The 26182-nt window shown below is 36.7% G+C and overlaps 1 protein-coding gene across 4 annotated transcripts in view; it reads right to left on the bottom strand.

Annotated features, from left to right (window-relative positions):
* LOC6032545 (katanin p60 ATPase-containing subunit A-like 1) overlaps window positions 1-26182 on the bottom strand; it is a 45323-nt gene that overhangs the window by 16422 nt on the left and 2719 nt on the right. Inside the window, exon 1 of one of the 4 annotated variants that reach the window (XM_038264131.1) lies at window positions 21825-22806. The exons of 1 other annotated variant lie outside the window; for it this stretch is intronic. In XM_038264131.1, the coding sequence (XP_038120059.1) occupies window positions 21825-21940 (116 nt within the window). In that variant the 5' untranslated portion in view covers window positions 21941-22806. Of the gene's footprint in view, window positions 1-6804; window positions 7341-21824; window positions 22807-26182 lie in introns of those variants that run through there. 2 more of the 4 variants (XM_038264129.1, XM_038264130.1) reach the window with 2 other exon arrangements.

A 26182-nucleotide genomic window follows, 5' to 3' on the forward strand; every position in this document is an offset into this window, starting at 1 on the left:
TTTTGAGTTGGACAAACGTTAATGAAATTATTGTAAATTCAAGAATAATTTTAATTTTTTGTAAAAATATTATACTTTCTTCGAACATATTTACAGTTACACTACAGTGAATTTTGCAGAATATCTGAAAAAATCATGAAACAAATTTAAATGTTTGCAATGAGTGAAAATTTGCCAGCAATTTCTATCAACATCAAGTGCGCAAAAATTGCAAATACCGCTAACCAAACCAAAACCGCCACCTCGCACGAATCCCAAATTTTCTCGTTTATTTCAAGCACCTTCAATTTAGTTGAACGACTCCAACTCCTCCCAAAAACCGTGCTCGGACCATTTCAGGAGGACTGAAAATCCTGCAAGTCAATTATGTACCACTCAACAGCCAACCAACCAACCAACACATGCAACGCCCTCTCGTCCAATACAACACAACATCAAAATGAATCCTGGCAGCAGTCATCAGTCGCGGGGTCATCAAACTCGCATGCTAGGCTGGCAGTTCAGTCCAGCCTGTGTCCAGTTAAGGTTTAGGTCCGAGGAAAACTTGGGTGGAAAAACTATTCCAAATAGCGTGCCTGCGGTCATTATACCAAACTCTGTGTAAGTGTGTGTGTGCGTGGAGTTCGCTTCCATTTTGACTGGTCCGGTGAAACTTCTCTAGTCTTGGTGAAAAGTTGTACCGTTAGGAGTACATATCCTATTGTTGGAAACTTTTCCATGATTTAACGGAGCACATCAACCAGAGTTTTTACACAAAGATTTTTGATACAAACATTTTAGTATCTTCAAAACTACGGGAGCAATCTACAAAGTAAAACAAAAATTTGACTCTTATTACAAATAGTTTGTTGCAAGATCATTAAGGTTACCTAACTTTCTAATAAGCGGCAGCACTTTTTTTATAGTGCTTATACTAAGTAACCTTTCAGATAGAAGCTATATCCGTTACTCAAACATTTATTTACAACTTTAACTTATTAGAGTTACCAAATTAGTGTTGTGTTGATAATGGAGCAATTCAATTTTCTGATACTTTTTTTTATCGGAGAAGCATCAATGAAACTTTGTAGACATGTTATCCTAGGCTTAAATAAGCCATTTTTGTGTATATGGAGCTAGTTGCACTCAAGAATAACATTTGAAAAGGGGTAAGTTATTTCAATATGTGTGTATTGCGTAATTTAAATATTGCGGTATCTCAAATTTAACGAGGTCTGAAAAAAAACACTGATAGAAAAAACACGCCACTTCCATGAAATTTATTTAAGTTTAAATGTTAAATTAAAATTTTTGTGAAGAAAACTTAATATTTTTTAAAAAGTATCACAAAAAAATGCAGGAAGGAGAAACACTCCGAAAAAATTCAATAATCATTTATTAAAATATCTTTTTTTTTTTGAAACGTGATATTATAAACTTCGCATATTTGAAAAACAAAACGCTCGAATCGATTTTCCAGACAATTTAACATGAAAATCTGTTTATTGACCATTATCCTAAGTCAAATCTTTGCAAAGATATATTATGCAGCGGTTTTGCCTTCCTCACCTCACTGAGGCAAGGCTATAAAATCACTCAAAAATTGAACTTTTTAAATAAGCCTCCCAGATATACCTTTACGTATACATATCGACTCAGAATCAAATTCTGAGCAAATGTCTGTGCGTGTGGATGGACGTAGAATTTTTTTTCTCACTCACTTTTCTCGGAACTGGCTCGACCGATTTTGTCCGGATCTATGTTTTTGGATTTGCCTTCAGGTTCTTTAAGTCTTTTTTAAATTTCATCCGGCTTGGTGCAGTACTTTAAAAGATATGTTCGAAAAACTGTTTTGGTTGACACTAAAAATGGTCATTATTTACATAATTTGAAAGCTCCGGCGGATAGCTGTCGGAACTTTACGCTCAGTGCACGCACACAAACACTGCAGTGCTTTCAAATGGTTCATTAAATTTATCATACCTAGATGGCAGCACTCAGATGTATAGTGTCTTTACTAAGTAAGCGTTAGCCAAAGCTTTCGTAGTGTGTGGTTGCAAGGCTTTTAGGAGGAAGGCAGCAACCACCTTCCGGTGGATTAAGTAACGTTTTTATAAATAAAAATGTGGAAAAAAAATAGTATTATGGCATTTTTTTGTGGTTTTGAAATTTATGTGAGACTTGATTTTTCAGTCTCGAAAATTTTTCACTGGAAAGCTCTTCCAATTTTTCATGAATTTGCCTTTGACACCATGAAATCCGAGGTCAATTTATAGTATCTTGTGACAGTAGGGCGGTACAACTAGTGAAATTTTATCTAAGAATTTGTATTAATAATTTATAGCAAAAATATAAGAAATGCGTCAAAAAGACATTTGTGTTCAATTAGATGACAAAATTCCGATAATCAAGTTTTAAATAGTTTTATAATCGCTTCCATTTCCTGTTAGTCAATTGTTAAAAATCGAAAGAAATGTTATTTAATGAGAATTTTAATGCAATTTTCGAATCTGAAATAAACCACTTTTTTCATTGGTAAAAACATATTCATTTTTAAATCACGTTTTTTATGTGTAAACATAAAGGGTTTGCATGTATTCTCCACGAGTCATTTTCTCCATCCTGAGATTTCCCGGGACATTCCCGGGATTTTTCCAAAACCGGGAATTCCCGAATCCCGGGATTTTTTTATATTTTTTTCCCGGGAATTCCCGGAGTTAGAAAAAAATCAAATTTTGGTCTGCAATTCAGTTTTTATGTGGAAATAGATGAATAGTTGAATTCTTAGAAATAGATAACAATAAAAAAAACATTCATTTGAATTGTAATAAGAAATGGCTAAAATTTTAGTTTACAGATCTAACGCTTCAAATATTTTCTATTTAAACAGGAACAGAACAAAACAATTATAACACCGATTATCAAGACATGAATGCCACAAATGTGGCGAAATGTCTGAGTATAAAAAAGTACGATTTCCAAATTAATTGCTCTATAATCTCCTGTACCTTTTCAGGCAAATTCCCAATTCTTCAGTTGGCGGTATTGACTTTAAGATAAGGCTATTTCAATATTTCTTTCCAGTTTTCGTCTCCATTCTTCCAAATTGCTCTAAAATTTTTTGGGTTAGCAAAATATGATTTACTAAAATTTAAATTTTCATTCAAAAACTAAAACCGATTGAAAATCACTAAGATTACATCGCGTAACACTTATTTATGCATTTTAAATCAAATAACACATTTTTAATCTTTTTACAAATTTTGAATTGTGTAACCACATATTGTTAAAATCGTGAAAGTTAAGGAACTTTTTTAAATACAATTCATCGATAGTTTTTAAATTTTTAATAGTAGCATAATTTTAATGATGATTAAAGCATTTTGTAATACCTTTTGTTTCCAAAATGTTCAAATCAGGCTTTTAATTTGAAATTTAGCTTAATTATGTGTTTGATTTCCTGGGAGGGATGCACTAATTTGGCTGATACCTCCATCTCCTATCATTTATAGTTGTTTTTTATTGTCTGTTTCATTCACATTTTAAAGAATTTTCTGATCAACTTCGCCAAAGCTGCAGGTATCTTACCGATTTTTTAATTAACATTTTTTCACAAAAACTCAATTTCCCAAAATCGGAAATTTTAGATTTTTGAGATTTTTTGTTATTTTTTAGAGGACTAAAACTTGCAACTCCTGAGCCATTGAGAAGGGTGGTCAAAAATGTTGCTGAAGAGTTACAATTTTTTGAAAAAAAAATGTGAATTTCGGAAAAATGTAAATTCTATGCAATTTTTTTTATATAACTTTGAATTTGCTATCGAAAAGTACTTTACAGATTTTTTGCTAAAAGGCTTCGTTTTCAAGGTATAGCCACCGAACTTTCGATTTCAGTGAAATATTCGCACTTTTTGATTTTTAAAAATGGTGACCATGAGTGACCATTTCTTAAAATATATTTTTTTAAGTTAAGAAAATTTCTAAGTCTAACCCAAACAACCCTCCATTTTTTAATACCGATGTCTCAGCAACTAATGGTCCGATTTTCAATGTTAAAAAATGAAAAAAGGCGTAATATTGAATGTTTGGCCCTTTTGAAATGTTAGCGTTGCATAAAATTTTTAGAAATATTATTTTCGAAAAGATCGGAATATTTCACGAATGTTCCATAAAAAAAATGCAAATAAAATCCATTTCCGGTTTTGGTAGAGAATTGCTCACATAAAACAAGTTGAACTTTCAAATCTTAAATTATCTTAAATTTTAAGAGTACTTCTTTCATTCAAGAATTTGTTGGTTTTTGGGTACAAATTATTCTGTTTTGTGTTTAAGAGCGAGTTTTTCACCGATGTGAAACAGGTCGTATCGAGGTGCTCCGATTTGGATGAAACTTTCAGCGTTTGTTTGTCTATGCATGAGATGAACTCATGCCAAATATGAGCCCTCTACGACAAAGGGAAGTGGGGTAAAACGGGCATTGAAGTTTGAGGTCCAAAACACATGAAAAATCTTAAAATTGCTCGCATTTCCGTAAAACTTCATCAATTCCAACTCTCTTAGATGCATTCGAAAGGTCTTTTGAAGCCCTTCAAAATGTGCTATAGACATCCAGGATTGGTTTGACTTTTTCTCATAGCTTTTGCAAATTACTGTTAAAAATTGATTTTTTCAAAACCTTAATAACTTTTGGCAACAGCCTCCAACACCCATACTTCCATAGGTCAAAGTTAGGGAATTTCATGGACTATAAGCCTACAGTATTAACTTTTGGCCAATCGCAGTTTTTCTCATAGTTTTCGATTTTCTAGAACAAACATTTTACAACGTTAGTTTTTGCCCTGTAGGCCAAGAAGACGGCTCTTTTTGGTCTCAATTTTGTCATATTCGGAATCCTCGGTAAATTTCACGTAAGTTAGAAGTATTGAAGTTGTAATTTTGATTTAAAAAATAATTAAATAAAACATTTTTGAAAAAAGAAATAGATCTTATTTACCCTATGATCAATACGTCAAATGCTGTATCAAGTAGGCGAAAACTTGTTTACCCTAATCCGACAAAATTCTAAATAATATTTTAATTAATTCTAAATGGCATTTTTCCAATCAAATTCAAAATTCCAACACCTCAATCTAATGTAAAATTTTCTGAGGATTCCGAATATGTCAAAATTGAGACCAAAAAGTGCCGCTATGGAGGCCTACAGAGCAAAACTAACGTTGTAAAATGTTTGTTCTAGAAAAATCGAAAACTATGAGAAAAACTGCGATTGGCCAAAAAGTTAATACCGTAGGCTTATAATCCATGAAATTCCCTAACTTTTGACCTATGGGAGTATGGGTGTTGGAGGCTGTTGCCAAAAGTTATTAAGGTTTTGAAAAAATCAATTTTTAACAGTAATTTGCAAAAGCTATGAGAAAAAGTCAATCCAATCCTGGATGTCTATAGCACATTTTGAAGGGCTTCAAAAGACCTTTCGAATGCATCTAAGAGAGTTGGAATTCGACGTCGTCGTGCTATCTTGTCGCACCCGCCATTTTGACGTTCCGAGAAAAACGCGTTTTAATGTTTGACCTTGAATAAACAAAACCTAGAGCACGCAATGTAAACAATAACAAACACGTTTTGTTAGGCTCACCATTCTGTGCATTGTCCCAAAGTTTGGTTGAAGTTGGTTGCTGGAGTCCCGAGTTATAATTACAAATGTTTACGGTAGTCTACCTTGTACGTGCGACAAACGCATCCTGACTTTCCTGGCCTGAAATCCCTTTGGCTTTTTGTCGCACTTACATCAATTTTCAAGGAGTGACAAGATAGCACGACAAGATTGTAACTACTTTCATATGTAAAGTGACAAAAATGCACGGAGTTTTTTCGGTTTTTGTTGAATATCTCAGGATTGAAATCGAATTTTGCGGATCTGTGAAGGTCAAAAGGTGAGGCATTGTGAGCTGCACAAAATGGCGTTCTTAACTCAATTTGGCCCAAAATGCACGTACGACAAGTTAGCACGATGGCGACGAATTGATGAAGTTTTACGGAAATGCGAGCAATTTTAAGATTTTTCATGTGTTTTGGACCTCAAACTTCAATGCCCGTTTTACCCCACTTCCCTTTGTCGTAGAGGGCTCATATTTGGCATGAGTTCATCTCATGTATAGACAAACAAACCCTGAAAGTTTCATCCAAATCGGAGCAACTCGATACGACCTCTAGAACAAACCGAGCAGAATCTACAAATACTGCCTCTTAATTTTAAAAGTGGTAAATAAAAAATAAATAGTTACAAGGAACATCAAATCTCTATGAACCAGCCAATCGCACATTTCGGGAAACGAAATAAATTGAATTTTGAATTGAAAATCGATTTTGCTGTCAATACATTTTGGTTTGTCAGGAAATGTCATACGCATATTCTTGAAAACTCTTCACAGATAGGCTCTTCTCCCCTTTTAGCTCGGGACATTATTTTCATTTCTCACACTCTGTGAGCCAAGTCATGCAACTTCCTCTGCGGGGTTGTATGAACTTTTAACACATTTATCGTTTCTTTTTCGCTACATCACGGAGTAGTTGATTTAGCAGAGTCCTTTTTTTGCCTCTTGACGAAATTGACGATTCTTTGAACTGGTCTTGAAAGACCATGTTTCTCCATGGATTTTTCAGAACTTTCAACATGACACTCTAAAGTAGATAGATCATCACAAAACTTGATTCTTTTTCTCGAGACTTTTTTTCGTCAGGGGAATGTCCCCACACACCGTAATTGCTATCGATTTGAATATAAAGTAGCTCCGAACAAACGGTGGACGGTCCACGTCCGGCTTACCATTCGTGCAGGTTCCACAGCGAGTGGTACGGCGTGTGGCGGATCGACTCGATGCTGTGGATCGGGACGGCCACCTCGTACTCCACGTGCACGTCCGATCGCTCCAGCGCCGGATGCGAGTTGGACACGTTCCGGGACATTTTGTACGACGAGGTCGAGGACAGCGACGAGGACGCGTTCGAGGAACTGTTGGACGAGTAATGTTCGATCAGGTTGCCACCGTGGGTTCCGGTTGTTCCGCCGGCACTTTCGTACTGCTGGTTGTAACAGCCGTAACTGTTCATCTCATTGGGCCCACGTGGCGCGTACTGGAGCATTCTCCGCTTCTTCACTAAATCCCCTCTGGAGGAAAATCCACTTTCACTTTCACAGAGCTCTTCCAAACTACCCCCCAGGGGGTAGACCCAAACTTAGACACTCATCGTGTGACCATCACAAAAAAAATAAGCAAGAAATCCAATCCAATTTCTTTTTCTGGGGACCAACAACGAACACACTCGGGCACAAGGCACAACTTTCGACGGCCGCGGACAAACTTAAACTGACCGTCCGACCGCGGACTTCTGGGGTGAAATGAAACTTGGCACAGGACACCCACCGATGCCTCCAACCTGCCGCCTCCCTTCGGGTCAAGGGGGAGGGAGTGTGAACTCACACCCTCTTGGACCTGGTGGTCAGAATATAGTGGAATTGCCTCCACCAACGAGCGGTCAACAACGTCGCGATGAGTTCTTTTTTTCGGTTTGGGGCGTGAAGACAGTGGCGTGGAAATTTTGGGAAATATTTGGTTGAAAAATCCTATTTGGTATGGATTTTGCTTCATTTGAATGATAATACTCAACTTTTAGTGAACAAAAATGCACAACATTACTAAAATTCAGTTTAGTAGTTAAATCATGCAAACACTTTAGGACATTGAGCAATTCCAGCCCAAAACAGGATTTTTTCATTTGTATGGAGCCAGTTTCACTCGACAATGACATTTGAGGAGGGTGTAAGTGTTTTCGATATTTTTGTAATTCGGAATTTAAGTATCGCTATATCTCGAAGCCGTTGCATCGTATCAAAAAGTGGTCAGACACAAACTTGTAGGAAATTTGACGGGCTTTCCAAAAAAAAACTGACAGAAAAAACACGTCACTTTTTATGAGATTTTTGAAGCTGAGCCCACGATCTTACAAAATGTTAATACAGCAATTCCCCACGAAAAAAGCATGGAAAAAAACAAAAGTGCTCGGATCGGGCTCAAAATTTTTCTGGGAGTTCCCTGGCCAAAATAATTAGATCGTATTTTTTGTTTGGCCATTAGGGTGACCTACGCCGTGTTAGGGTGGTCTGAAAAATGACCATTTTCGTCAATTTTCGCAAAAACCACTTTTTTCAAAAAATCATAACTCCTCGCCATTTCAACCGATTTCAATTGTCTTATACGCAAATGAAAGGTGATAAGTTGGCCTATCAAAGAAAAATAATAAGAAGTTTCAAAAATCTAGCCTAATATATGAAAAGGTCGAATGAAACTTTAAAATGCCGTTTTGACGGTGCTGGACCAAAGAGCCTATGTCTGGAAATATTTTTATAGGATTCCCCGGACATTTTTACATAATATACTAAAAATGGGAGGAGTTCATTAACAGGATTCCTAGATATGATTTTTTAAAAATAAAATCCGTGTTTTTCGACGCGTCGCTCGCAAAAACACGAAAATGACAAAATCTGCAAAAAATCTACTTTTTCAACTAAAACTGCGATAACTTTAAAATTTCAGCGATGACCTATACATGTCTGGGTACCAAAAGTTGCGTCGTTCAATAACAAAAATGTTGGTACCCAGACATGTATAGGTCATCGCTGAAATTTTGAAGTTATCGCAGTTTTAGTGAAAAAAGTGGATTTTTTGCCAATTTCGTCATTCTCCGGTTTTAGCGCGCGGCGCGTCAAAAAACACGGATTTTATTTTCAAAAAATCATATCTCGGAATCCTGTTAATGAACTCCTCCCATTTTTTAATATGTTATGTAAAAATGTCCGGAGAATCCGATAAAAATATTTCCAGACATAGGCTCTTTGGTCCAGACACCGTCAAAACGACATTTTAAAGTTTCATACGCCCTTTTCATATGATAGGCTAGATTTTTGAAACTTCTTACCATTTTTCTTTGAAAGACCAACTTATCACCTTTCATTTGCGTATAAGACAATTGAAATCGATTAAAATGGCGAGGAGTTATGATTTTTCGAAAAAAAGTGGTTTTTGCGAAAATCGACGAAAATGGCCATTTTTCAGACCACCCTAACACGGCGTAGGTCACCCTAATGGCCAAACAAAAAAATACGGGTCTAATTATTTCGGCCAGGGAACCCCCAGAAAAATTTTGAGCCCGATCCGAGCACTTTTGTTTTTTTTTTCCATGCTGTTTTCGTGGGGAATTGCTGAATATATAAACGCAGTTTTGAAAAAGAAGGTCGTCGACGTCGTCGTCGCTTTTCAAAACTTTTTTTCGTAAAATCGCGATAACTCGTGATGTTTATAAGCACACCCCTTATGTTTATTCTACAACTTTGTAGAATATTATTACACTCCACAAAATGACCATGCAAAGTTAGAAAAAACACGAAATTTTAAAATGAAAATTTTGATCTAAATGAAGAAATGACCCAGAAGGTGTCAATGTAGATAGATTTAAAAAGTACATTAAATATCCCTTAAAACAGGGGTGAGTATGGCCCACGGGCCAAACGTGGCGAGGTCATTTTTTCTGGCCCGCGGACCAGAAAAACGTGGCTTTTATTGCGGAAAGAGGGTTTTACAAGGTTCGGTCGGGGTTTATATAGGCCAGGGGCGTCTATCCAATACAACAGGGATTAGGAACTATAGCGCAGTTGAGGAGATCTTCTTGGGGCCGTGTGCACAGTCTAGAGAGCGAGAGAATCAAATCTTCGGGCCGTGTGAAGAATCAGGTCCTTAAGGGAGTCAATTTAATTTCGGCCCCAACACGCGGGAAAATGAATTTTAACTGGTTTTCAGTTGATTAAACTTAAATTTTCATTAACATTTTGAAGTTAATCAGAAACAGGATTAAAATAATTTTCGATAAATTTCAAATTTCCCGGGAATTCCCGTGAAATTTGTTGAAAATTTCCCGTTTCCCGGGAATTTTGTAACCCCGGAAAATTAGACGCTCTACGCCAGACTTTAGAAAGGTGCAAAATATAATTTTGGGAACATATACACTAGGATGTAACAAAAATGACTTTTTGGCGGGCATTCAGGGGTTTGTTCCGGTGGGCATACTGAGCCTAAATCCCAAATATGAGCTTGATTGGACGTAACAGGAGCTGGCGCTCCGCCCTTCAATTTTATATGGGATTTAACCCGTAAAAAAGATTTTTTCAAAAATGTCACTTTTTGAGGCATTTTGGCCACCAATGCGTTTACCAAAAACATCACTGGCGTGTAGGCCAGATCCTTGCGCATCTTTTGGTATATATACATTGAAGTTTGGAGCATCCTGGAGCTCGGTACAGACCTTCAAAGTTTGGCATTTTTTCGAAAAATCGGCCCCGGCAAAAAAGACTCGCGACGCCCGAGACGCCATTTGATTTTGCTGGGACCGATTTTTCGAAAAAATGCCAAACTTTGAAGGTCTAAACTTCAATATATATAGATGCGCAAGTGCCACGCCAGTAATGTTTTTGGCATTGATGGCAAAATACCTCAAAAGTGAAATTTTAAAATTGAAGGGCGGAGCGCCAGCTCCTGTTACGCCCAATCAAGCTCATATTTGGGATTTAGGCTCAGTATGCCCACCGGAACAAACCCCTGAATGCCCGCCAAAAAGTCATTTTTGTTACATCCTAATATACACCCAAAACTGGACATCGGCATACGAGAGGATAAAGAGCACGATTCTTTAGTAAAATGGTACTGTGTGCGGACTGAGAGGATACACCCAAAACTGGCAGCGCTAGTCCGAGAGAATGATGGTCTCGAGTCGAGAGAATAGTGGTATCATTCACGGACGCAGAGAACACAGCTCGAGATGGGCGATAGAACTATTCTCTCGAGGTTCATTTGCAAAAAAAGTTCATCCGTCAAAAAACCATAAGTGTCGACAACGGGAATCGAACCAGAGACCTTTGATAAACCAATCCAATGACTTAGCTGCCTCGGCCACCACAGCTTGGTGACCAAGGAGAAGTCAGAAGTCGATGTATGACACTTTTTGGAGATTTATTGATTCAACTAACGAATGAACTCATTTGTTATGATGGTGTGAGTTGGTACCATTATTCTATCGATTTTGGTACTGAGCCCTCAATAAATTTTGAGAGAACGATTATCTCGACTCTGAATTTTGGGTGTAAATCCCGAAATTATCGAAAGTACTTTACTCATAAGTACCGGTACCGAGACTCGAACCCAAGACCTTCGGCATATTAAACCGTGCCTTTGCCGTATGGGCCACCATAGGGGGATTGCGTCGCTATTTTAAGACCACGTTTTCCACTTTTTCTCGTCGAAACCGACTACTTTATCGACTTCATTTTGCTGGGCGAGATAGGACGCCGTCTATTTTTAGACGATGACTCAGCACTTTTACACTCTTGCACTTTAAAAAACCAGGTGGCAGCACGATGTAACGCCACGTCCCTATGGTTCGATGACTAAGTGGCGGTCATTTGTCCATATAAGCCACTCAATAGGATGAACTGTTGCAATGAACGAATGAACACGCGAGAGGACTATACTCTCGCAAAATAGCACTTTCCTCACGTTTCTTTTCGTGAGGACTATCCCCTCGTTCTTTAACTTTGGGTGTAGAAAATATGGTCCTACAAAATTTCTAAAACCATTTTTAGATGCAAAATTTTTATACAAACAAGATATTCAGTTTTTTTTATAAAGTACACGTTATATTTTATAGAGTATTAGACTTTTTAACATTAACTTTTTTAGATAAATGGTATTGTTTTTGCAATTCGATAAAATAATAATAATAAGCCCTAATTTTTAAAAGTAGATTTTGTGAAACTTTCTGCTCCTTTTAATAAAAATAATAGCAGAATTTTGAAACCTGACTCAAAATTTCAAAAGGCTTGAAAACATTTATTAGCAACTTTTTTAAAATGTTCCACCAGTAATAACTTTTTGAAATTATTTATATTGAAAAGAGCACACAAAAGTTTCACAAAAGTTTTATTATTTAACATTGAAAATAGACTCAATAGTTTCTGAGGTAATAGAAGCAAATCAGATGACAGTAAGGAAAAATCACAAATATTAGACGTTTAGAGATTGTATCTCAGTAACCAGTAGTCCGATCAACAAAGTCTGAAAATTCAAATTGAAAAAAAAAATGCTCTACATTTCGAATATTTTTTTTTATTGCTTGGATTCTTTTCCTTTATGAAATATTCCAAATTGCAAAAATATACTTACTATTATTAAATAATTTAAACCTAAATCTTTCGGCTATTTCGATTTTGGTCTTGAAAACGTGTTTTGAAACCTAGTACAGTACTTGTTCGGTAACTGGGCTGAGAACGTAGCCCAGTTGCCGAATGCTGCACGCTAACTGGACTGAACAAAAAATTGACAAAAAATGCCGTGGGGACCACCAATGCATTATATTTTCTTGATAAAATTAAAAAAATAAAAGTTCCTTAATTAGTGTCCAGAGTTGATATTTCAAGTTTCCTTTAATTGTAACTTGAAATTTACCAAAAACATTGAAAATTCTATGTTTATTGCACTCGATTGTTGCATCCATTGACCCATCGGCCATTTTGGTTTGTTTTTGTTGTTTGAAGTTTGACTGCTTTTTAAGTGGGCTACAGCCAAGTTATCGAGCGCCCAGTTAAACAACGTCCAGTTACCGAACTAGTACTGTATGACAATATTCTCAATACTTTCCAAAAATCTTTTTTGTCAAAGAATCCTGCAAAACTCTATTACAAATGTTGGATTTTCACCCTCCAAAACAAATAAAAATAATAAAAAATATAAAGAATTATATTTATCTAAATATTCAAATGCCTATTTTTTATCAACTCGAAATTTTTGTTGAGATTGTATGGAAAAACAAATGATTGGCATCTTTTTACATAGGAAAAAAATGCATAGTAAAAAAACTAAAGAAATTTTGCAATTTTTTAGAGAATTACGCAATAAGAATATTAGTAAATTTATCAATGAACATTCAAACATTCAAAAATTATTAGACAAAAACGCAGATAAAATATAATATACAAAACTCAGCGCCCATGACCAAACTAGTACATAGTGTGATTGCAACACGCAATCATAGTCCACCACTCACAAACACAAACCACCCCTCGTTCTACCTCTATCATTAAGGAGAAGGCAGCAGAATTTCCCACACCCTTTCACCCACCCTCTAACGTGAACTGTAACACCTCGTACTGGCTTCGCCGCTGACCAAATTCCCACCACGGAAAAAAAATCGACCCGCGGAAAACCCATCACCCCTAGCCTGGCCTGAATGTACGCAATACCAATTTACCCACCAAAAAATTCTTGACATTCTTTCCAAAAGTGGTTTCGGTCAACGCAGGTGTCTTTCCCCTCCCAACAGGAGGACAATCCAGAATAGTTTTAGATTGGAACAGATTGCAACACTACTGGAACTGTGTAGGTAGTCTATTTGAGTGGAAAGCTTTTCCCACGAGGAATTGTTTGAAAAAAGAAAAATCGAAAGTAAGTCACAAGAACCTCCCTTTGGAATGGCGTTTGTGTTAACCCTCAATTGATAGTAACAAATATTTGAAATTTAATAATTTCTCTGACCTCAAAAATTTGCGAAAAAAAAATTAGCTGTTCTTCAAAAATTCATCTTATTTGTTTTAGAGTTTTCTTTCTAGTTTTTGAACTAAAGTTGGTTATGAAGGGTTAAGAATGAAAATGTGTGCATTTTTACCTGAGTGTGATTTCCCTACGTTTGTGGTGACAACATTTGAAGGAAGAACTTAGGAAAGGGTAAGCAAACGAGTTCAACTCTGGAAAACTGTAAAAATCGACCAAGAAACCACGACGACGGGATTATAACCCGGTTAAAATCATGTCGCGATGTGGTACGTAGTGGTCAGTCATGGGCACGTTGCAAAATGAGACGAAAGTGTTATACCTTATTTACTTAGCCAAGTCAAGCCCGCAATTAATTAGCGTTGGTTACGGTTTGTTTTCGTTAGGGTGCCTAGCTGCTCAGGCACCCAATCAAATGGTAGGGTTGATATTGGGATTTGTGGGTCACAGTGATTTGGTTTTTTGGAATGTAGAAAGATTTGCACCAGTCGTTGATGTCAACGGATTGACCTGGAAATCGGAAAGTAAACGAGTGTGGCCTTGGGAAACTTGAGAAATGCCACATTTATACGAAAAACGATTTTGACAAATTTTACCCACTTATTTTTTGTTTATTTCTTTATAAATTTTAGTCGACAAAAAGCGCCAACTTTGGGAAGTATTACAGTCGTTTAGTTTTCCGTCAAATTTTGTTTATTTTTTGAATACTCATTTTTGAAAGTTTTCCCGATATTCATTGGATATTAAATTTTATTTCATTTGGAATCAAAAACTCATTTTGTGAATATGCGATAAAATGCACCGATTTCGAGTATTTGCAATTTTAAAGAGGTGTTTTCCGATTTCTTTAAATATGTTTTAAAAAAGTTACCATTTTCGTCCATCTCTGAAAAACTATACAAATAATCGAAACTTCAGATACTCCAGTTTGGACTGTATTTAAAATGTCTATACATTTTTTTTTTAAATCCGGCCTTGGGTTGCCTTGTAAAGAATAAGGATTAAGAAAAAAAAGTCATTCTGATTGCTATCCATTCAGCCCTGAATATTCAATCGGTAATCTGTTGGAAACTATTGATCCGATTTTTAATGTTAAAGGTGAAATTTGAATTAAATCGAATTATTCGGCTCAAAAGTCGTGTAAGTCGTGATTTCAAAAACTGAAAATATTTTTTCAAAGAATGAGAAAATTTCACGCGATTTTCACTTTTCTACATTTAGGTTTCAAATCGAGTATTGTGATAAATATTGGTTTGATGAAATAAGTTGAAAAACCTAAGGAATCGATGAACCTTAGTCATCCAAATAATAAAACATAAATCATAAAACATAAAACATAAAACATAAAACATAAAACATAAAACATAAAACATAAAACATAAAACATAAAACATAAAACATAAAACATAAAACATAAAACATAAACATAAACATAAAACATAAAACATAAGACATAAGACATAAGACATAAGACATAAAACATAAGCATAAGACATAAAACATAAAATAAGACATAAGGACATAAGCATAAGACATAAGACATAAGGCATAAAGACATAAGACATAAGGCATAAACATAAAACATAGGAGCATAAGGACATAAGACATAATGCATAAGACATAAGACATAAGACATAAGACATAAGGCATAAGACATAAGACATAAGACATAAGACATAAGACATAAGCATGACATAAGACATAAGACATAAAACATAAGACATAGGAGCATAAACATAAAACATAAGGCATAAGACATAAGACATAAAGACATAAGACCTAAGACATAAGACATAAGACATAAGACATAAAGACATAAAACATAAGACATAAAACATAAGACATAAGACATAAAAGGCATAAGACATAAGACATAAAAGACATAAGACATAAGACATAAGACATAAGACATAAAACATAAGACATAAAACATAAGACATAAGACATAAGGCATAAGACATAAGACATAAGACATAAGGACATAAGACATAAAACATAAGACATAAAGACATAAAGACATAAAACATAAGACATAAAGACATAAGACATAAAACATAAAACATAAACATAAGAGCATAAAATATAAAACATAAAACATAAAACATAAAACATAAAACATAAAACATAAAACATAAAACATAAAACATAAAACATAAAACATAAAACATAAAACATAAAACATAAAACATAAAACATAAAACATAAAACATAAAACATAAAACATAAAACATAAAACATAAAACATAAAACATAAAACATAAAACATAAAACATAAAACATAAAACATAAAACATAAAACATAAAACATAAACTCATACCTTTCCTGTGACTGAAGAAGACTTTTTTTTGTCTTCGGTTTGAACATACAGTTCTCCAAACAAATTTGACATCTGTACATACCAAAATGCCATGTATTCATACTATTTAAAAAAAACTGTATTTCACGAGGAATGTTTTTGAATGATTTGTTGTCTTTGACAAAGTCGTAAGTATTAATCAGGACTCTTTAAAAAAAAAAGACGGACAAAAAAAAATTAAAAATTTTCACTAAAAAGTGAATTAGTGAATCACTTTATTTTCAATTTATTTTGATATTTTAAGGTGACAACAAATGCCATCTTTCAAGGAATGGTTCAACTTTGCCGAAGCCACCAAATCGATCAATAAATTTACTCGTGGGATACAGATTTTTGAAAATTTACCTGCCATTTTTGTATGGACAGCTGTCAAATTTGTACACCCAAAGGAAAAATATATCTCAAAATCTGCAACAGTGGATTTGCTGCAGAAAATGTCACATTTTATAACATTTCTGCAGCAGGCCCCTAGATCATTTTTGCCCGCGTGTAAATATTTCAGCGATCTGCAGTTCTCACCAACACATATAAAGCTGTGTTGCTCTAACATATACAGCTGGCCGGTCCCCGAGCAACAATCCAAAGAGAAAAATATGTTGGTGCTCTTTCACTCTCTTTTCATCAATCGTCCATGGCGCGGTGGTAGCGTGTCGGATTAATAACCAAGAAGTTGGTGGTTCAATCCTCGTTCTGTTAAGGTTATTTTTTTTTGTGAAATACAACCAAAAAGCCGTCGGTAATGTCGATAATTGTCGGTAACGGGCAAAAATGTCATACCCCTATATCGCAAAAAATGCATGAGGACAGTTTTCATGCAGATTCTGATATACTTTCATGCCGCCATGCATCAAAATCATGCGACCGCCGTTTGGGTGTATGGAGATCAAAAAATGTCAAAACATGACAAAAAAAATGCAAAAATAACTGAAGGCTGAAATCGCAGTAATTTGCACAATTGTTTTTTAATCAAAATATTCAAGATAGTTTAAAAGGTTCAAGCCTTGAAAATAAATTAAAAATTATTAAGCCCAAAAAATCAGAGGTTTTCAAAGTGTGATTATGGCAATTTGTAACCTTTTGGGTTACACAGCGCCAAGAAGTCGAAGTGTAGAAGGAGATAACTTGGAATAACTTGCCCGCCTTCCCTCGTACACTGTAGATCGGGCCTGGGACCGGCTCTGCCTGTTCTCGAAACGGTCGAAAAAAGAATTGGAAAACTATTGTTTCAAACAATTTGACGACGTGGACCAATCATTAGTGGCCACGATCGATTTTTCGCGTTTCCCCCATCCATCGCCATCCGCGATCACGCCATTTGGGGCTCGTTGCAAGACCGTGAGCGAGATCGATCTCATTAGTTCTCGAACCGTTTAGAGAATCGAACGTGCCTTCCAAACCCCGTACACTCGAAGATCGTCCAACACTTGTGATATTTGAGTGGTAATTAGAGGCAGTGCAAATTAGTATCAAGGTATCAAGTGAGTACGTTAGGCGAGAATAATCGATAAAAATTGTAACGGTGATAATTTGTCCCGCTAGCTCAAACACCGCGAATCGATCGCATTTGATCTTGATTACCTAAGCCTCAGCAATCAGTGCAGGGAAACTAGCAAAAAGGTAAAGTGCGTTTAAAGTACCTAAGGGTAAAGTGCTCATGGTTGTCGTGTCTCGCCCGAAGAACCTTCTGGCGAAGGTTTTTTGCTTGGTTCATCTTGTCCACAGCTTTGGAGGACGCCTCGGTATCGGCACCCACTCGCACGTGTGGGACTGTGGGCCTCACGCTACACCTGCGCCCTGCCAACCGAATCGCGCTTGTTCGACGCCGTGTCGCCCGCCTCCTGGCCGCTGTAGAGCGGAAATTGTGTTCCTGTGAATCCAGCCGGCGACTCCGTAAGCCACGTCGATCGTCGATCGGCGACGCCGCCCGTTCGGAACCTGGACAGAACGCATCGCGCCATTTGCCATCCTTGGACCAAGTTTATCAACGAACACGTGGGAAGCCCACGTGGTAAGCAACCCGTCCAACACTGCCGAGCCGCTGATAGCGTACCGTGCGGCACAGCCAAGAACCTTTCCACGTGCCCCGGAAGCACGACTTGAACCACCACACGTGGTGGCACTACGTACTCGCATCGAACCTCGCACCACCGAACTCGCACCGCACTGAACACGTGGATCAGTCCGTAGGAGACGACCCGCCAAAAGTCTCCGAGTCATTTGGACGCAGCCGCAGGAAACCCGGTCCCCGTTGACCGGTCGCCTGGCCTACAACATCGGAAGTGGACGCTACCGTAGGGGCGCACTAACCGTGGTATGCCAGTGGGTCCTCCGTAGGGGCCAGCAACAACCCTGAGCAAGTGGAGCCCACCGGCGGCTGTTTGAACGACCACGTCGGGGATTGTCTGACCGTTGTGAACATCTCACACTGGCCTGGGATCGATCCATCGATCTGCCGCAACACCGTGGGATTTGAACACCTGGGGAAATTCATCTGTCGGCGGCCATCGAGCTCGCTGAAACGTCGACCTCTCGCCTTCATCCGACGGTAGCAGCACACCCACGCATCGCTTGAGGGGCGGTGTCCTAAGATCTACAAGCTGCTCACCAGCGGCGACCAGACTGCTGCAGCCGAGATCGTCGATTCCAGCCTGCAGAAGGACGACCGACAACCACCGAGCAGAAATAAGGTCAGATAGCTAAGCATGCATGCACATTAGATCTCCCCCCACACCCACAATTGTACCATTGGCCACAATAAACCCCACCGAGATCATGTTTATCCCCAAAGCGCGCGTTTGATTTCTTTTTGCGCTAGAAAATTGATTGGGTTTCGATTCTTTCTTTTTGGTCTTGTTTGCTTGGGCCTTTTGCCATTTTAGTTTTGGGTTGTTAACCAATTTACCTGCCCTGAGAGTTGATCTAGTCGGGAAGTAACAGACCTCCCGCAGTACAGTTCCGTTACTGTACTGGCGCGTAAGCGGGAGTGTTTCGAGGAAGGTAAAGTAATCCTGGGTTTTGGATTGTGCAGAACTCGAGTTCGGGTACAGGGTTTGCCAAGTTCTTCTTGGTTGTCTCACTCTCACCTCGACTTGGCTGACGCGCACCCACACCACCCCCTTAACTGTTACAAATTATTATGTTGATGAAAGTTAACATTGATTTGATAATCTTCGGATAATCAAGTCTCGACTGTTTTATGTATTTAGAATGAAATGCTAAAAAATAGTGTTAAGTAAAAATTAAAACTAACGAAGATTATTTTCAGGCTTAGTGATTTTTCACGCTCGAAAATTGCAAATTTCACGGGGACCTCAATTTCAAAGCACCAAATTTCACGGAAATTTCGTGGAACGATAAAAATGTTAAAATAACTCTGAAAATCTCATGCTTAAATCACAGAAACTGGGTGCTGAATAGTCGTTCGCAAAACGGTCTCAATTTTGAACTGTCAAAGTGGAACCAATTTACTGTTCGCCAAAATTAGGTAGTATTGTTATCGATCATTAAAAATTGTTTTTTTTTTTTTGCAAGAATGAAAAAAGTTTGAATTGAAGATTGTAGGCGAGATCGTATTTTTTAAATAAATATTAGGCCGTTGCAAATATTTTTTGAAGTTTATGTCCCTCGACTCTGGCCAAAGCTTGTATCCATCCAGAAGCTGTCTTTATTGTTTGATTCCATTTGAAAACCTGCCGATTTAGTGAAAATCTGCTCTGTTTGTTGGATAAGCTTCGCTAGAATTAGCAAACTTTTTTCGCTGGACCAGAAAGAGCAGCAGGATTCCAAAATTAGACAGGGAATTTATCCACGACTTTGCAGAATGACCGCAGTTCTTGTCACCCGTAAAAAAGAAAATAAGCTTCAAACCGATCTAAACCTGAAAACACACACAATTTTCCAGCAAAAGATGACAAAAGCTAGACAAAATAAAACAAATACTACTGATTTTAATACAGCTCATTAGCAAAAAGAAAAAAGTCATTCTTGTGCTTGAGCAGCCTCCTACTTTGTAGATGTAAATAAAGTGGGATCATTCGAAAATCGCGTTACGCATTCTCTCTATTCATCACCCAGCACAGAAACTACTTTTTATGCTTCTTTAATAAATTTGAATGTGACACAGAAAAATTCTCCTAATTTTTAATAAAGATTCCACCTAGTTTATTGATGGGCTCTATATGTATTTTTAAATAAAATTTAAGGCATGCGTATTCTCATTTTTTAAACTGCTTTTTAAAATATTCGACTGATAATATTTTAAAGTTTTCGCTTATTTGCTTTATTGTATTGAATTTCATATCAATTTAACAATCTTGTCCAGCAAAAACTCAGTGAAATAATTTGAATTTTTGCGACATTTGGCACATTAACATTTTTTAAAGGTTTTTATCTCGCATTACAAAAATTTAAATTTTAAATCAAAAGGCAAAAATAATATAATTTGTAACGAAATCGACATTTTGATTCAAAATAACGAAATCGACATTTCAATTCAAAATCAAAACAAAACAAAAAGTAGTATTTTATCTTTCAAGGGGATCGTCTACCCAAATAATCAAATATGGTTAAAATTAAACAGGACTCAGAAAAAATCTGGAATGTTTTTAAAAGTTGATTTTAAAGCATTCATTTTATTTGAATAAAACAAAGCTTGATTCTTTAAATTTCTTTTAAAACTAACCTTTCAAATATAATAGCAGTAAAATTTTCACAACAGCGAATGAAAATATTACTAAACTTAATTTAAAAAAACTGAAAAATCTGATCAATTCTTCAAATGGTTCATATCAAGCTTTTCAATTGAAAGCTAATAAAATTTACTTGAATAGCCTGTATGAATGAAATATTTATTATGTTGTTATTTTGAAAAAAAATGATTTGAGTAAATTGATAAATTTTACGAATTTTATGCCGTCATCTTAAAAAATCACTAACCCTATGTTCTTAATTAAACAAGGGTATTCATTTGCTTAATTCAACAGTACTTCATAAGATTATATTTATTCCTATTTGAACTTGATAAATCATTTTGAGAAAAATCGTCACAGTTTCACACAAACATTAAATTTCACGGGATTTCGCGGAAAAAGCCAAATTTCACGCTGTCCGCGATATCGTGAAATTTCACTAACCCTAATTATTTTCTTACAATCAATAATATTGCTGCTTTTAACGGAAATCTTCTCCTAAAAACTTATATTCTCGTCAACTCAGTTATCCTTCAAAGTTGCATGACATCAAATAAATTTAAAAAAAATGCCAACCCATGACTGTTGAGGTATATGATATAAACAAAAAAATGTGAGATCAATTTACCTTCGAGATCAATAAATTCTCAACTTCGAATTCCTAGCAGGTAGGGGTTAAAATGTTGTTTGCAATTGAGTAAGCGATACAGAAATACACGAAAAAGTGCTTTTTCCAAACAAACATTAATAATTCAATGCATCCATCGGGAATTGCCTTACATCAGCAGCACCGAAACAGCAAGATTCCTGTTCCGGCCTCAAAAGTAGATTCCAACACGAGAATGAAGAAGATTGCTCGGTAAATATTTGATGAGATCAGAAATGGATGCTGGAGAAAGCGGAAACTGTTTGTATCTAGACGAAAATCTCATGTTTTTGGCAGGCTTTCTTTCTTTTAGCAATTAATTATTTTATCTGAGCTGAAAATGTTTTGGAAGCTGTCAACGAACGTTCTGAAATGTCGACATTAAGGTGCTTGATGGAAATACATGCTCTTCCCCTAGAGCATTTCCCATCTATGGTCGATAATAACAACCGTATTTTTCATCTGAAAATTTAACATTTCACTAGATTAAAATCTCTACTTACTTTTCCACGATCGGCAGAAAGGACACGGTCGAGTCCAGCGTCCGGATGGTGGTGTTCCCCCGAACGACGACCTTTTCGCGGGTAATTCGCCGGTAGGTCTCGTCGCCGCGACGCATTTTTATTTAATTATGTGCGCTGTGTATCACCCTGAGAGCGCCTGGCTGTTTTTTTTTATTGAATGTTCAAATCTCCTAATCAAATTAAACTTTTGTCCCAACTTTGTTTGCTGTTGGTAGATATATCGAAACGCTGAGAGAATTTGTTTTTTTTTTTTTTTTTTTGAAATTTATTACACAGCTTTTTGGCTATCTGGATTATTACTACAGAGAAGCAAAAGCAGCTCACGAAAAACTTGGCTGATTAATGGTATTTATTGGACTGTAAAAAACTTCAGTCTTTGAACAACTATTGCTAAATAACGTCGCTGTGGGATGCTGCTTTACTGCCGGATACATCCAATCTACTGAGATTCATCGCCAGAGTTAGAACACTGAACTTGACACTGACGTTCTACTTGGATCCGGACCATCAAATTAAACACTTAAAACTGTTCTTCCCACTTTTTTATTGTCGACACCAACTTCCACCCAAAAAAAATATCAGCTTTTGGCAAACCACTCAGACTCTCCAAATGCAATTATCCACTTTATCACATGATACACTGCTAGCGCGACGATTACTCGGAAGATAACACTCGGACCAATCTGACCGTGGCCTGTTCCGGCCAGAATCCCAAAATTGACAGATTCCACACCAAAAAAAATCGGAGTCTGCCTACCAGATCGAAACCATTTGGTCTCATCTCGCGAATCAACAAGGATGTGGCAGGCATCTATCGGAAGATGCAAAAAAAACTGCAGAGCACATGCGCACAAAATCCTTCCAATCCAGAATTATTGGTGTCTGGCTGGAGACCACGCCGCGTACAGACGACTGTCGCGGCAATTTCGCCAACGAACGGACACTGCCTGCCGGGGCTGGACGTTGGACGCTGGCCGGCATCAACTGCTCTGTATATGAACTATTATAGCACTTATGTGCACGATAGTGTGCTGCATATAGAGGATTTGATGGGCTATTTTTGGCTTTTAAGCACTATTGTAGCTTTATACATGCATATAGAGCTACATTCTTGCACTGAAAGCTTTTTGAATGTTTAAAATTCAGTTTGTTTTAAAAAAGTTCTTTGAATATTATTAGAGGTAACCGAACCCAGATCAACATAGGTCTCCCAACCCTAACTAATGCGAATCACATGCACCACCACGAGCGCACAGCTGTAGCACATGCGGATGAGCTTCCTTATTGCTACTACTATGCATTCATGTGGTAATAGAATTTACCATTACTAGGTATAGCACGATGCATAATGAATGAGTTCGGACCAGACCCAGAAGGACGGAGGTGTGCAACAATTCCGCTATGTACAGAAGAGCATAGCACATTCCTTCTAGCATAGCAAGAAAAGCTGCAGTTTTAAAGGTATTATTGACCCGGTCTGTGGACATTGAACGCACATAGTTGGGGTGGACTCTTTTACAGTAATATGTACCCGGATCAGTTGGTATCGATTTTCGAACCATCAGCATAAATCAAACATCACTCGTTTCGTGTCTAGTTGACAGAGAGAAAGAAATGAAGTTTAAGCACGAAACAGCACAGATTTACTTTTTTTTAATTAAAGATGTTCCTAATCCAGTACATCGCATTGATGGTGGCACGGTCTTGTATATTTTTATTTTTCCAGAATTTAATGGTAATCCATGCATTTGTCCATGCTAGTAAATGGTATAAAAAATACAAAAATCTTTATCTCGAGAAGGTATTTATTAATCGATGTCAAAGTATCTAAGCGTTCTGTAAATAATATTTTCACTTTAAAAATAAAACATTACCAAAATTCTAAATATTATTTAACCCTTTTAGGCAAGAATAAAAAATATATATAGATTACAGTGGGAAGGCAACCTTTTTTTTAACCCTTTTAGGCAAGAATTTAAAATATATATATAGTAGGATGTAACAAAAATTACTTTTTGGCGGGCATTCAAGGGTTTATTCCGGTGGGCATACTAAGCCCAAATCCAAAATATGAGCTTGATTGGACGTAACAGGAGCTGGCGCTCCGCCCTTCAATTTAAAATGGGATTTAACCCGTAAAAAAATATTTTTTTCAAAAATGTCACTTTTTGAGGCATTTTGGCCACTGATGCGTTTATTTTCAACATCATTGGCGTGTTGGCCAGATCCTTACGCATCTTTTGGTATATATAACATTGAAATTTGGAGCACCCTGGAGCTCGGTACAGGCCTTCAAACTTTGGCATTTTTTCGAAAAATCGGCCCCGGCAAAATCAAATGGCGTCTAGGGCGTCGCGAGGCGCGACACATATCTTTTTTGCCGGGACCGATTTTTCGAAAAAATGCTAAAGTTTGAAGGCCTGTACCGAGCTCTAGATTGCTCCAAATTTCAATGTCATATATACCAAAAGATGCGCAAGGATCTGGCCTACACGCCAATGATGTTGAAAATAAACGCTTCATTGGCCAAAATGCCTCAAAACGTGACATTTTTGAAAACATATTTTTTACGGTTTAAATCCCATTTAAAATTGAAGGGCGGAGCGCCAGCTCCTGTTACGTCCAATCAAGCTCATATTTTGGATTTGGGCTTAGTATGCCCACCGGAACAAACCCTTGAATGCCCGCCAAAAAGTCATTTTTGTTACACTCTAATATATAGATTACAGTGGGAAGCAGGGATGCCAGATACACAGATTTGTCTGTGTTTCACAGACATTTGAGCTCGTGTCAGACATTTTTTGAGGTACACAGACTTTTTAAAAACTTCATTAAATTGTTATTTTGTTAAAATATCAATCGAAACTTATTTCGTTAGTCTTCAAATGCTTAAAAACACATTTTTTGATAGATTTCTATGACTGTAAATTGATTTATTTGAATTTTAGACAAAGACACAGACATACACAGACTTTTTCACAGACATTTTTAAGAATCATGTGGCATCCCTGGTGGGAAGGCAGCATTTTTTTTCCCCAGCCTTGACGTCGATAAAGCAGTTTGTTTTTGTTCGGGCTTTCGGCGAAGCATTAAATCGGCATCACTGTGCGCCACTTGAAATATTTCTCAAGGGAAAAATGCTGATTAAATGTTTTTTATTGGTATTAAATGCCAATATAATGCTGATTTGATGCTGCTATTTAGTGCTTCGCGGTTACTAGGGTATATGGGGAAAATCGCAAAAATGTATAGGAAAAAACATCGCTTCAGGATTTTTGCAGCAGGTGGCGCAGGTCTCGCCCAAAATTGTCCAAGTGTGAGATACTTGTAGGAAATTTAACTGCTTACAACTTTGTACAAGGGTGCAAGACGATCCGAGTTGATCCTGATGAGTTATTAGCAATGCGATGAAAATAAATCGGCTTATGTACTTGAAAGTATACGAGGGGTATAAAGGAAGTATATAAGAAAATATTTTTTTTCTGGAAAAATCACCAAAAATCAGGATCAACTCGGATCGTTTTGCACCCTTCGACAAAGTTGTAGGGAATTAAATTTCCTACAAGAATCTCACACTTGGACAATTTTGGGCGAGACCTGCGCCACCTACCAGAAAATTACTGAAACGATGTTTTTCCCCATACATTTTCGTGATTTTCCCCATATAAACTTCAACGATGAAAAGCGACCCCTTAGACTTAACCGATTTGACTCAAAATCGGCACAGATACTTATTTTTGCATTAGGAATCGAATCAGAGGATATCTCTGATGTCGATTTTTTTATTGTCACCCTAGTGTCCAATCACGATCGGTGACTTTTCACTTCAACTTTTTTTGTCCCCTGATTTTTCGTTCCAATTTTGATTTTGGGGGGGGGGGGCAAAAATACTGAAAAATATTTGCGGTTCATTTCATTTTATCGAAACAAATTAAAGGAATTTTTGTTTAAAATGTAAATGCTTAAGAATTTTATTGAGTAATAAGTAGTAAAGAGTAATAAAAAACATGTTTTTTCAAAAGTCAATAGCTTCATAAAAATAAATGTCATTTTAGATGTTTTTGTAAATTGCACTCTTGTGAAAAAATGATTTAAAAAAAATTGTTTTGGTTTAACTATTTCTCCTGGATTTCCTGGATACCTACTTTGCTGAAGACATCATATTGATCAAAAAATTTGCAAGATACTGGTGTTCTAATATTTACATATTGATTTCCGCAATAAAGTTTTATCCAAATCAAGAATATTAATTTCCTGTCAAGTGAGTCTCGTGCGCATGATGAAAGTAAAAATATCATTTAAAAAAAGTTAAGATGTTTGTGAATTTTGATTCAACT

Source organism: Culex quinquefasciatus, chromosome 3 (genome assembly GCF_015732765.1).
Source record: "Culex quinquefasciatus strain JHB chromosome 3, VPISU_Cqui_1.0_pri_paternal, whole genome shotgun sequence".
Lineage (NCBI taxonomy): Eukaryota > Metazoa > Arthropoda > Insecta > Diptera > Culicidae > Culex > Culex quinquefasciatus.